This window comes from Belonocnema kinseyi, chromosome 5 (genome assembly GCF_010883055.1).
Source record: "Belonocnema kinseyi isolate 2016_QV_RU_SX_M_011 chromosome 5, B_treatae_v1, whole genome shotgun sequence".
Lineage (NCBI taxonomy): Eukaryota > Metazoa > Arthropoda > Insecta > Hymenoptera > Cynipidae > Belonocnema > Belonocnema kinseyi.
The window spans coordinates 118,648,822-118,661,409 of record NC_046661.1 but is presented as its reverse complement, the minus strand read 5'-3'; the positions used below and the strand labels follow the sequence as shown (position 1 = coordinate 118,661,409).

The 12,588-nt window shown below is 27.5% G+C and overlaps 2 protein-coding genes across 3 annotated transcripts in view; one reads left to right on the top strand and one right to left on the bottom strand.

Moving 5' to 3' along the window:
* Window positions 1–12,588, bottom strand: part of LOC117172292 (tubulin polyglutamylase TTLL5) — a 173,198-nt gene that overhangs the window by 113,728 nt on the left and 46,882 nt on the right. The window contains exon 2 of one of the 2 annotated variants that reach the window (XM_033360049.1): window positions 3,921–4,091. In XM_033360049.1, the coding sequence (XP_033215940.1) occupies window positions 3,921–4,084 (164 nt within the window). In that variant the 5' untranslated portion in view covers window positions 4,085–4,091. Of the gene's footprint in view, window positions 1–3,920; window positions 4,092–12,588 lie in introns of those variants that run through there. The other variant, XM_033360050.1, reaches the window with a different exon arrangement.
* LOC117172294 overlaps window positions 11,241–12,588 on the top strand; it is a 12,902-nt gene continuing 11,554 nt past the window's right edge. Inside the window, exon 1 of the mRNA XM_033360053.1 lies at window positions 11,241–11,692. Within this exon, the coding sequence (XP_033215944.1) occupies window positions 11,411–11,692 (282 nt within the window). The 5' untranslated portion in view covers window positions 11,241–11,410. The remainder of the gene's footprint in view (window positions 11,693–12,588) is intronic.

The window sequence follows — 12,588 nt, the reverse complement described above, 5'->3', positions numbered from 1 at the left end:
ACAATTCATCCTAACTTCATGATCATTACTTTTTTAATTCTCGAGATAAGGTAAACGAAAAAGGCCCCTACACACACACACATACATGCATACGGACATTTTTAAAATTTGTAGTTTCAAGTTCATGGTGCCTGATTATATCGAAATATATCAATAAAAGTAGATTTGAAAACTTATGTCACTACAAATCTCTCTCTCTCTCTTAAGAAAAAAAATCTTTTCAATTATTTGTAAATCAAATTTGTATTCATTTATACATCAAACGTTTCAAGTTCCCTCAATTAGAAATGTCTCGATATACATTTTTTTTACGGAAAAATAATGTATCCACATGTTTTTAATATTCTTATCTGTTGACACTATATGTCAATTATACAAATAAATGTGTTCTTCATTGCCATTATAAAGGTTTTCAAGGTGGTTGTAAAATATGAAGTATAAACTGTGAAATATACAATAAAAAATAAAGGTAATCGTAGGCTGTAAACCGAGGCGAGGATTTGCGGAAGCACAATGCTTTGCATATGTTGAAGGCCTTGTGTGTCGAAATGCGGAAAGAAAAATAATAGAACGTGAGCCGTAAATGTTGTGCGAATTACGAATCGCATGCTAGTCTTTTTCTTTTCTTTTTTTTTTTGCTGGAGTTCTATAATGTATTGTATATTCTATGATTTTGACAGATTTGAAGGCAGACCACGTGAAAATACACGTGATTGTTGTTTTTAAACATTGTATTATAGTCAGAGTATGAGATGTTTATTTGCAGTAGCCGGTTCGTCGTGTCAACCTTTTTGGATGAAAAAAAAACTTATTGAGGTAAAATTATTATTCTGCCGAAACGGAATTTTTCTTCGCAGAAATATTCTTTGTCGGCAAAAGAAATAAAAAGTTAGCCTTAAGATTTGATAATTCAAGTTTCATAACAATTTTATTTCATAAAGCTGAATAGAATAATTATGAAAAATTATGAACCCAAAAAGAATGAATACAATCTGATTTTAATATAATTAAAAAGTATACAACTTTATGTTAGTTTTGATTGAAAATTCATTTTCATAGTATTGATTAAACAATTGAATTATTAATTATTAAAAAATAATTAATTCAAATTTAAGACATTTGTCATTGAAAACCAAATTTTAAAAAGGAATGAACTTGAAATTTCAATATCTTGGCAGAATATCAATATAATAAAAATATTTTCAGATGAAAATAGAGGAAATAAGGGGATAGAAATTTGTAACCTGAATATTTTTAGATTCTCAAAATATTGTCATATTAGAAAAGGCTTCTGTACAACTTTTTAATAATAATTCGAGGATATGTTAAAATTTAAGAAAGGGAAACAGGCAAATCTCTATTTTCCAATTTATTGATTGAATAGTTATAAATTTTCTTTTAAAAATGTATTATAGGGAATACTCTACATAATTCAAAAAATATTTAACTTATATCAAATATAGATAAGGCTATGTGAGCGCAACCTCAATTCTTTTAACAGTTTTTTCACGCCCAATTTAGGTTCGCACGAAACGCGATATCGTTTTGAAAATTTGGAAAATTAATAAGAAGCACTAAGAAACGTTAGTCTACTCTTAAATTTTTACAATTATAAAAAAGTTTTTTTTAACAAATTTGGTTATTGCTTTTAATTTTCCAAATGTTTCCACAGCGGCGGATCCAGGCCTTGGTCTCGGAGGGGGCGATCGGGACGTATAAGTCGAAAAAAGCAAAAAAAAAAAAATATTTCAAGTTATAAGTATAAAAACTTAGAGCTCGGGGGGGGGGGCGATCACCCCGATCGCCCCCCTCTGGATCCGCTAATGTGTTTCCATTATAACGAAAATTGTAATTTATTTCACAGTTCATTTCATATTTATGGGCAGGTACAACTGGTTTCTGTTTTCTTTTGTCCGGAAGCTAGCGCCACCCTGATATCATTAGTCGGTAAAAGAGGAATCACGAACAAATAAAATTCATTCCTAACAATGCAGGGTTCTTCTATAAAAATAGTAAAAATTGTAGGTCTATTGGAATTAAGAAGATGTCATATGAGAAATTTCTCATACAAAAATGTTGTGACATTTTTAAAACCCAATAATTTTTTTCTCTTCATATAGTCAAAGCGACTTCAATTCCATGTATACAAAGATTTTTTTATCAGAATTGGTTGAAATTTGACTGAATTATCGAATTTTAAGCTAATTTAAGTTTAATTTTCAATGAAATAATTAAATTTTCTACAAAATAGTAGAATTGAATGATTCAATTTTAAACAAAATATGTAAAATATTAAACAGTTGCATTTTCAATAGAATAATTGGATTTTTTAAAACAACGTTTAATTCTTAACAAAAAAGGTGAAATTTGTATCTAACAGGAAGACCTTTGTTCCGAGTAAACTAATGTTTAACAAAAAAGTTTAGTTTTCCAGCAAAAAGGATCAGTTTTTGAAAAAATAGTTGGATTTTCAACAAAATAGTTGAATTTTCTACCACAAAAATCAATTTTTATCATAATAGTCGATTTTTTAGAAAATAATATTAAGCTTCACCAAAAACACATTTGAGTTCTTAGCAATATTTAAAACGTACCAAGATGAATTCTTAACCAAAACAACGAGTTTTCAACAAAATATATCAATTTTCAAATAAATAGTTTAATTTTCTACTAAACAAGATAAAATTTTAGTAAAGAAAAAATTGAACAAATTAGTTATATTTTCAACTAAAATGATAAATCTGCAACCAAAAAAAAAAAAACGAATTTTTAAAATAGTACGTCAACTTTGAACCAAAAAATACAACAAAGTAGTTGAACTTTCAAACAAAAATCGAAATTTTCGAATGAAAAATACGAATTTTCAACAAATAACAATTTTTTTTAGTGAAGGCAAAAAAATCTCACCAATATTGTTGAACTTTTAAGCCAAAAGACGATTTTTTTGTAAAAAGTTGCATTTTCAACCCAAAAATATGAATTATCAACAAAAAAGTTTATATAAACCAAAAACTTGCAGTTTTAATAAAAAAAACAGGAAATTTTCGCCGAAAAGAATAGTTATCTATCAATAAAAACGAATTTTTAACTAAAATAGATCATTTTTCAACAATAAGTGGAAAAGTTGAATTTATAGATAAACAATTAACTTTGAATAAAAAAAAAAATTTTCAACAAAAATAGTGACATTTTTAATCAAAGATATGAACCTTCAAACAAACAAATGAATTATATGTAACAGAGTAATAACAAAGTGGTTTAGCTTTTACCTAAGTAGTTGACTTGTAAATTTAAAAAAATTCAGTTTCAGAAAGAAATGGAATATTCCAAAATTTATATTTTTACTGAAAAGAAAGAGTTTTCAACAAAGTAGTTGATCTTTCAAACAAGATGAATAATTTCCAATAAAAATGATAATTAAAAAAAATGTTATTTTCAAAAAAATGGTTCAAACTTTGTAAAAATAATTGAATTATCTACCAAAAATATGAGCTATCAACGAATGATGCAATAGTAGATATTTCGAACAAAAAGGGTGGTTTTGTACTAAAATTTTTGAAATTTTAATCAAACAATAAAATTCTTAACTAAAAATGCAAGCAGCAGGAGGACGCAACGTAAAATAAAAATGATCAGATTTGAAAAATTGGAAATGAATGGGAAACTTTGAAATATTTTTAATTATAGTTATGAGATTTTCATCGTGATATAAAGAAATCTATATTGTTAAAATTGTGAATTTTGTATACTTTCAAACAAATGACATAATTAGAATTCAAATGAAAACTACCAAAAAAGAATCAGCAATCGTTTTTCGTTCAGCAGAGAACAAGTTTCAAAGCCTATTTTTTTCTTTAAGGGGATACAAATTCCAGGATCATGAGCGAAATGCAAAGAACTACATTGTTTTTTTGTATTACCTGTCTGGCTCACCGATGTGGGAACAATTAACAAAAGGTTCTAAAGCCTCTTCACTACTATTTGATAACTGTGACATGCCCGAAAGGCTGGAAGATGACATCAGTTCCTTTGATCTTTTACCCTCCAGCTTTCCATTGGAACTGTTTTTTATTTGAGACAACATTATATACCTGCAACAAAAAAGAAAATACCTTTAGATTGATATTTTATCAATATAATAACATCAAAATTTTCTTATGCAGAAAAAACTGTTTTGACCTATTTGAAAAAGTAAAGACATAAAGGTACCGAATTCTAATTTACTTGATTTAAAATAGTATTTTCCTTTGCTTAATGTAAGAGACAAAATTAATAATTACAAAATTATTTACCATTCGAAAACAGTTATTTAAAATTTAAATTAATGTAATAAATTGAATATAGGATAGAAGATCACTTCAGCACAAGATCACATGTATTTATAAATTTAGCGATACACTATCGTATTATAAATAATAAATATAAAAAATTATCTCGTTCATGCCAAGTATCGCATATTTCAAGGGGATCGGCTTTTTTTGCGAGGGGAAATGATTTAAAGAGCAATCGACTGATATATTCAGCCAGCCTGCTCACAATATAATTTACCTTGAATAGCTAACTCTTGCTCGGTATACTTTGGATTAAATTATTCTCCCCTAGGGAAGGAACCCATTTTTTATTATTCCGTATATCGCCCCATCGTAAAACGAGTTCAACATTGATTTCCCGGTAGATGTATAATTTTATTGTATATTGTGTTCACTGCACACTTAAGGTGAAAATAGTCCATATACCGATGTAGCAGTGTTAATGGTACTTGAACGAAAAATTCAATATTTTATCTTAATGAAAAAAAAAAATAATGTAAAAAATACATTATATAATAATGAAGACACAGGACTGTTAAACCATCAACGAGACTCGGAATTCCCGTGGGCAACCATCGAGTACATTATTTGATACACATATAGAACACAGGGATACTGCATTCTAATGTGTTTCAATTACTGAGATAAAAATTACACTTTCATCCTAGAAATTATTTTAAATTGAAAATCGTAATTAAATTGCAACTGAATATTAAAACAAAACATAAAATTGGAATCAAAATAATCTTTCAGCACTTAGGGGCCACACTAAAAATACGTAAATAATTACAAGCTCTCTCTCTACCCCCCCCCCCCCCCCCCCCCCCCTCCACAGTAAAAAGCCATAAAAAATATTTTAAAACAACAAATTAAACAATTTATATCTTTAGGACTAGTTTCGGCCCTAAAATAGTCAAGATAAGTATTTTATTGTTCATCTATGTATCATTTTATTTACTTTTTTAAATGATAAAGTTTTAATAAAGTGCATAGATCGAACAATAACTTAATGAAGCTTTATGTAAAATTGCATGGGATTAGGTAGCTTTCATGTTTGACAAGTGATTTTAATAAATGCAAAAATCTCTACTATAGGAGACATGAAAAATTGGTCAAGGAAAAATCAAGGAATTTTGAAAATGAAGTTTGACAGTTTGAAACATAACTTCAAATTTAATTAATATGTATATTAATTTTTTATAACTTTAAATTTAATTAATATATTAATTAAATTTAAAGTTATGTTTCAAATCGTCAAACTTCATTTTCAAAATTTCTTGATTTTTCCTTGACCAATTTTTAATTTTCCCTTGCCATTAATATTCAAACCCCTGCATTTTAATCTCGTAATATTTTTAACATAGGATTTTTTTAACGGAATAAAAAAATATTTCATATACAAATCTAAAATTGTTAAATTTATTTAATTATTTGAAACAAAAAAAAAACGTTTCTACCATAAAAGATGATTTTTTAACAGAATACTTGAATTTTCATCAAAAAATTAAATTTTGAACAAAATACTTGAATTTTCAACCTAAGAAGTTGAATTTTCGCAACAGAAAAGTCGAATAGTTGATATTTCAATAGAAAAATTAAATTTCATTTAAAAAATACATTTTTCAACAAAAAATACGAATTTTCAAAAGAAAACAAGTTCATCTAAATTGCTGAATCTTCAAGCCAAAAGACGAATTTTTTGTACAAAATATAAATTTTTAAGTAGTAAATATGAATTTTAAGAAAAAAAATTAATGTTCAATGAAACTAAATATATGGAACTGTAACAAAAAAATAATTTCTTAACAAAGTGGATCAAACAAACATTTTAAACAAAATAGTTGAATCCTCAAGCAAAAAGATTATTTTTCAACTAAGCAGTTGTATTTTTATCGAACAAAAATGCAATTTCAATTAAAGTAGAGCAATATTTTAATTAAAAAGACAAATTTTCAACAACAAAAAAGAGTTGAATTTTTATCCAAAAAAGATTTCAGTTTGATTTTTCAATGTTGAAATATGAGTTTTAAATAAAAAGTCAATTTTCAACTCAGACATATGTACTTGCATTTTTCAACCCACAAAGACGAGTTTTCAACAAAACTGTTGCATTTTCAACGAAAAAGAATGACTTTTTAACAAAATTTTTGAATTCTCAACCAAAAAGTTGCCATTTTTACTAAAATAGATACATTTTTTAATAAGAAAGACAAACATTTAATAAAGTAGTTGAATTTCCATGAAGAAAAATTCTTCAGGTTTGAATTTTCAACAGCAAAATATGAGTTTAAAATCAAAAGTAAATTTTTTACGAAGATAATTAAATTTTCAACCTACAAAGACCAATTTTCGAAATAGCAGTTGAATTTTTTACCAAAAGGATGACTTTTTAAACAAATTGTTGTATTTACAAGCAAACACTTGCATTTTTATCCAAAAAAGAGCCAATTTCTACTAAAATAGAGGAATTTTTTTATATAGAGGGAAAAAATAGAGAAAATTTTAAAATAGAGGAAAAAAAATTTTAATTTTCATCTAAAAACAGTTTTGTTTAACGTCGAAAAAAAAGATATGAGAGTGTTAGACAAGAAGTAAATTTTCTACGTAGATACTTTAATTTTCAACCAAACATACGACTTTTCAACAAAACGGTAGAACTTTAAAAACTAAAAGGGATGAATTTTAAACATGATTGTTGATTTTTTAAATAAATAATAAAATCATTACCCAAAATATAATCTTCATGAGAAAACCAACTGCAAAAAATGTAAATATAAGAAAAATAATTGATTAAAAAGAATATTTTATCAGGGTTACCGCAAAACTTAATTTAAAAAATTCCCTAATTATTTTTCACTGACCAATGTTTCATTTTCCCTGACCATTACTCTTCAAAGATCAATATCTTAACCTTCATTTTCAACATACAATCATTTATACGCGAAATAAAATGAATTTCACACAAAAATAAAAAAATTTCAAATTTATATCTTTGATAATTATTCAAAAGACCTCTCATAGAAAATCCCTGATTTTTGCCAAATTTTTTCAAAAATACTCAAGTTTCCCCGACCAATAAAATTCCCTGGTTAAAAAAAATGTTATTGGCTAGCTTGGTTTTTTACAGGCGAGGTTTTTTTGGCCCGCAAGGTTAAAATCATATTAAAGTTCTGTATAATTATTACGCGTTATTTGTTTCATTTGCGAATTTCCAAAAATTACGTGCATGAATGAAGCACCCCGCCCCCTCTTCCGTAATAATTCGTAACAAAATCTCTCACCCCCCCCCCCTCCCTCCTTTAAGCTTTTACATTATTTAATTACAATCCCTTATAATTTGTGTGGATCATGAAAATATTGTACTGTCCGTATTCGTACCGATTATATTATTTTCTTGATTCAATGTTAGTTTTGCTCATAAAAATCATAACTTTTCAATTCAGGCTTTCAAAGATAAAAAATAAATAACGTTACGTCGAGTTTTATGATAATAAATTTTAAGTAAATGCAATTCGACCAATTTGACAGTGTTTTGGTCCTTGCAAATTTGACCCAAAAAAAAATCAGTTCGCTAAGCGGGGTTTTAGACAAATTTGTCTATATTTTTTTGTTTACTGCTGATAAAAAACTGACAACTGAATTCTTAAAATCGTAAAATTTCACATTTCTTATATTATTTATGAGCCAAATTTGTGTAAAATGTCTTGAAGTTGCTTCTAGAAATCTATAAACAGTGTGGCACAAGCAGAACAACCTAACCTAAGTGCAAACAATTTTGTTTAAGAAGATCAAAAAACGTTGTCAAAACTCGAATATTTTTCAAATTATAAGGTACTTTAAAACACACTTATCGGATCTCGCGCTTGGTGCTCAATAATACTTTTATCTCGCTCATTGTACACCCCCCACATTATTGTATAATACTTTTAAAATTAAAGGTCAAACCATTGACAGCTGAAATGTAGTGATTGTGAATTCTCTTTTGTTAAAGCTCTTTGGCTGTAGTGAACACATTCTCATTACGTGTCTCCTGAGAAAACAAAGTTAAAAGCATATTTTCAGATCTAATTTATAAACAATTTTGTTGTTAAGAATTTTACTGTACCTTGTGTCTTTTTCCAATAATTAGGTTTGTTTATTTGTAATCTTATTGTTCACGAATTAAACCAAAATCACGCTTCTTGTAAAAAAATGATTCACAACAAATTTGTAGATCTTTGTTAAGTTCAACATTTTTGTCTATGCATCTTTTTTTCTACCTTGTATAGTGTAACCACAAAATGGAATTTTTGTTGATTTTTTCATGATTTTTTGTAAGATGAAAATTAAAATTTTTTATTTTTCAAGAAATTTCAAAAAGTTATTATGATAATCTTGTATAGCATTCAAAAGGCAGCATTTTTCTTCGCTTGACTTTTTTCATATCGTACGTTGTTTGTCTTTAAATTTTCATTTTTGTTTGAATAATTTTCTTCTTGTCAAAAATAGTCGTAAAGATGAATTATTCGACATTCCGTGTACTACAAATAGCACATGCATACAATTTTAAAATCTTAAAAAAAAATTGGTCTAACAAATTTTCAGAATGCTCTAACTTTTGTAGTTTTTGTCAAAAATTGCTGGATAACGAGCTTGCCCTTTTTTTAGGCCTTAAAAAAGTGTGTTAAATGTCAATTAATTATAATCATTTTTTCGAAATTTGTCGTGCCTAAAGCCTTCTACTACTACAGACCCCTTAGTAAAAATAATTTTTCTGACTCAGGGTGAACGTGCATGCGGATTTGATGAAAAACAACTAAGTCAAATTTTACATAAAACCAATAAATTCTCAGTAGGGTTAGTATGTAAAAAAGTTTTTAAAACCTACTATATAAAATACAAATTTGTAGATTAGGCACTGGAGATGGTTCCTACGGCAACCCGAATGGCTAATTGGTAATAGATTTTATTTAATAAATACACCAAACTCTCGCTTTCAGTCAAGTGTCAAGGGTTGCCTTCAAATGGCCTTGGACTGATTTCGGGGTCCAAGGCCATTTGAATGCAACCCTCGACACTTGACTGAAACGGAGAGTTTCGTGTATTTATTAAACAAAATCTATCATCAATTAGCGATTCGGTATATAAAAAAGTAAAGTATGGCGGGGACGTACTCGAGTACAATTTTTTAAATTAAAAACAATTAAAATTTTCTGTATTTAAGTTTTAAGTTCATATTTCTGTTTTACCTTCTCAGTTTTTTCCAATTCGAGTTTCGACTTGAGTACGAATTATATATGATTTAAAATTTAGAAACTCTTTTCTTATGTTGTATTTTCCAGTTTTTAATCCTTTTTTCACATTTAGAGTTTTTCTTGAGCTTTGTACAAATTTCGCACGTGATTTAGAATTTAAAGAAACGGATTCGACAACTTAGAAACAGTTATGTTGATTCCATTTCAGTATTTTCATGTTCAAACTTAACATCAAGAGAAAACATGTAAGTAACATCGAATGCAATAAAAAATTTGACTTTGCAATGCGTAGTCCATTCATAAATTAAGTTATTCTTAAGTAATAAAAAGTTCATCATGCGTGTACACATTGTTTAATAACTTTATACAACTTTTATTGTATTTTTGTTTGTTCTTAATGCATAGTAAAAGTTAGAACGACCGTTCCGAGGCAGCGCCACAGGTCACACCTAGTTTAATACTAAAATTTTAAGTTTTACTTTGTACAATCTATCTCATAGAAACTATAGATATAAATAACCAAAAATATGTTATGGGACAAGTAGAAGACTAATAAGCGTATAACAATCGTTTTGAGTCCTTATTATGCAACAAATTAAATTTTTCAATACCAAAATGTCAATAATTGATACAGACGATTTTTTTTATTGCAAAATGTTTTAAAAATCAAATTTAAAGTTAAACTTTGTTTTCCGTTTAGCGCACGAAACACTTTTCTATAGTTTGCTTATTTATAAATCTATTAATTACAAACCTGCAACTAATTATATTGATCATACACACTGAAATCTAATATCTTTCGTTAAGTGTTTCATTATCGTTTCACAGTCACGAGAAAACAATACAATTCTTATTGAGTAGGATTTAATCATTATTCTAAACACTTCTGAAAAAAGAATGCACTTTCTTTAAATGAAAAACAATGAAACAAAATATGTGAAATTGATATCTTACCAATATTCAAATAAGTTACTACCAGATTCTATATTACAAATTACAGACAAATATAAAAGTTAATACAAAGAAGTACTTATATATAAATAAAAAGGAAAAAAATATTTATTTTTACTAAAAGAAACGAGTATACAGAATCTGAATAAACTTGTAATTTACATAAAAATAAATAAATGATATTTAAACATTATGCGAAAATTCTGTTTTAAGTTCATTTGATTATTTCATGTAGATAATTCCATTGTTGGAATGTCAGGTAAGCACGGAATGCCAAGCGCCATGTAATAGTCGCGAGACTTGAAATATAAATAATTAACCGTAGAATAGTAGCATTCTTTCTATTAGCAGCTTCGTGATAAGTAACTCCTTAGTAAATGATATTTGGCATTTTTTTATTTGCTTTAAAATTTTATATTCATCAATTAAGTAGGAATTAATGATTCAGTCATATTTATTTACGAAATATTTTGATTTTCAAACATATTGTATCCGAAAACGTAAAATAACCTTCGAAGAAAAAAGTTACTTTTTAACAAGGGTAAAACCAGTTAACCAAAAGAACTTATTATTTTAATTGTAAATATTTTCTTGAAATACATACAACAGGAACTATTTCGTAATTAATCATGACTAATTCATCCGATAATGGCATTTTTTAAACATGAAATTATTGCCCACTATAAAAGTCGAAACAATAGAAACTGAAAAACTATTGATTACATGAAGTAGGGGTGATGGAGATATCAAAACATTTTTGGAAAAGTCAGTTTTAACAGATGTCAAGGCAATAGGATTTTCGTGAACTAAAGTGTAAATGTGAAATTTAAAATTTGTAATTAATGGATCATTATAACGGAAAAATTCGCATAGTCATGTGAGGGTCAGAAACACAAATGAACCGGAAATCCCGATATGGGAATGCATACGGCCTGGGCAAGCGGAAGTCTTGTGGAAACGTGTCTCGAAAAGTACCCGTCGAAACGTCCCAAGATTTCTGAAAATGTGATCATTTGCCAATCCAAAATTGAAAAAAATAATGAAATTCCGAATGAAATAAATATAACTTCTTTACCCCTCGAAATTCTCTTTGAAATCCTGTCGTACTTGCCTTGTACAGATCTTTACACATTGAAAAAGGTTAATACTTTTTTCGAGCAGCTAGTACACGATCCAACGGTATGGAGAGTTTACGAGGTAAAACGAATTATTTTTAAAAATATAGAAAAGGAAAAAATTACGTCATTTTCAAAAGTTTATTACAAAAATATCTCATCAAAGAAGTGTTTAAAATTTACTGGAAAGTTCTATAGTATTTTCCAGCTTTGCTAAGTATTAAGATACAACTTTACACTACATTATACATTATGCTAACTTAGATATTTTACCAATTACAAATAAGAACGTTATATTTATAACATACTTCAGAATTATTTCTCAAGTTTTTAGTTTCAGAATAATTGATTCTCAGCACTTACAATTTTAAAACTTTGCAATGCCAAAACATTAATAACAATTCGAGGGGTTGAAGCTACCTATTTTGATGTATATCTGAATTCAAGAATTCAGAAAATTACAAAATAATTAAAAAAACAAATGAATTCAAGTAGAAATGAAAACAATCCAGAAAATTTCAGGGAAATTTAAAATAACAAGAACATTGCGCGCGCCATGCGCGCACAAATTGCCTTTTCTTTAAAGAAATACCCGACATATATTTTTCTGTGAAAAAGGTAGGCAAATGCCAGTAAATTCAATTTACTGTGAATTTTCATCAAAACCATTTCATTTTTAACCAAAAAAGATTGTTTTTCCAACAAAATAGATGATATTTTCAAATAAATAATTTAAACAATGAATGTGATTTGAGTCCGAATTTTATTTTATTAACTTTTAGTTTATATTTTTTCTTTTCTACATTTTTTTAACTAAAGAGATTAATTTTATACCAAATTGTTGAATTTTTAAACAAACCGACGAACTTTGTATAATGTAGTTCAATTCAACCGCCGCATAGTAGAAAGGCATATAAAATATTTCTTGAAGAGTGCGGTGGCCCCGGAATGCCACTCAAACCGAACCGTCTGGGCACC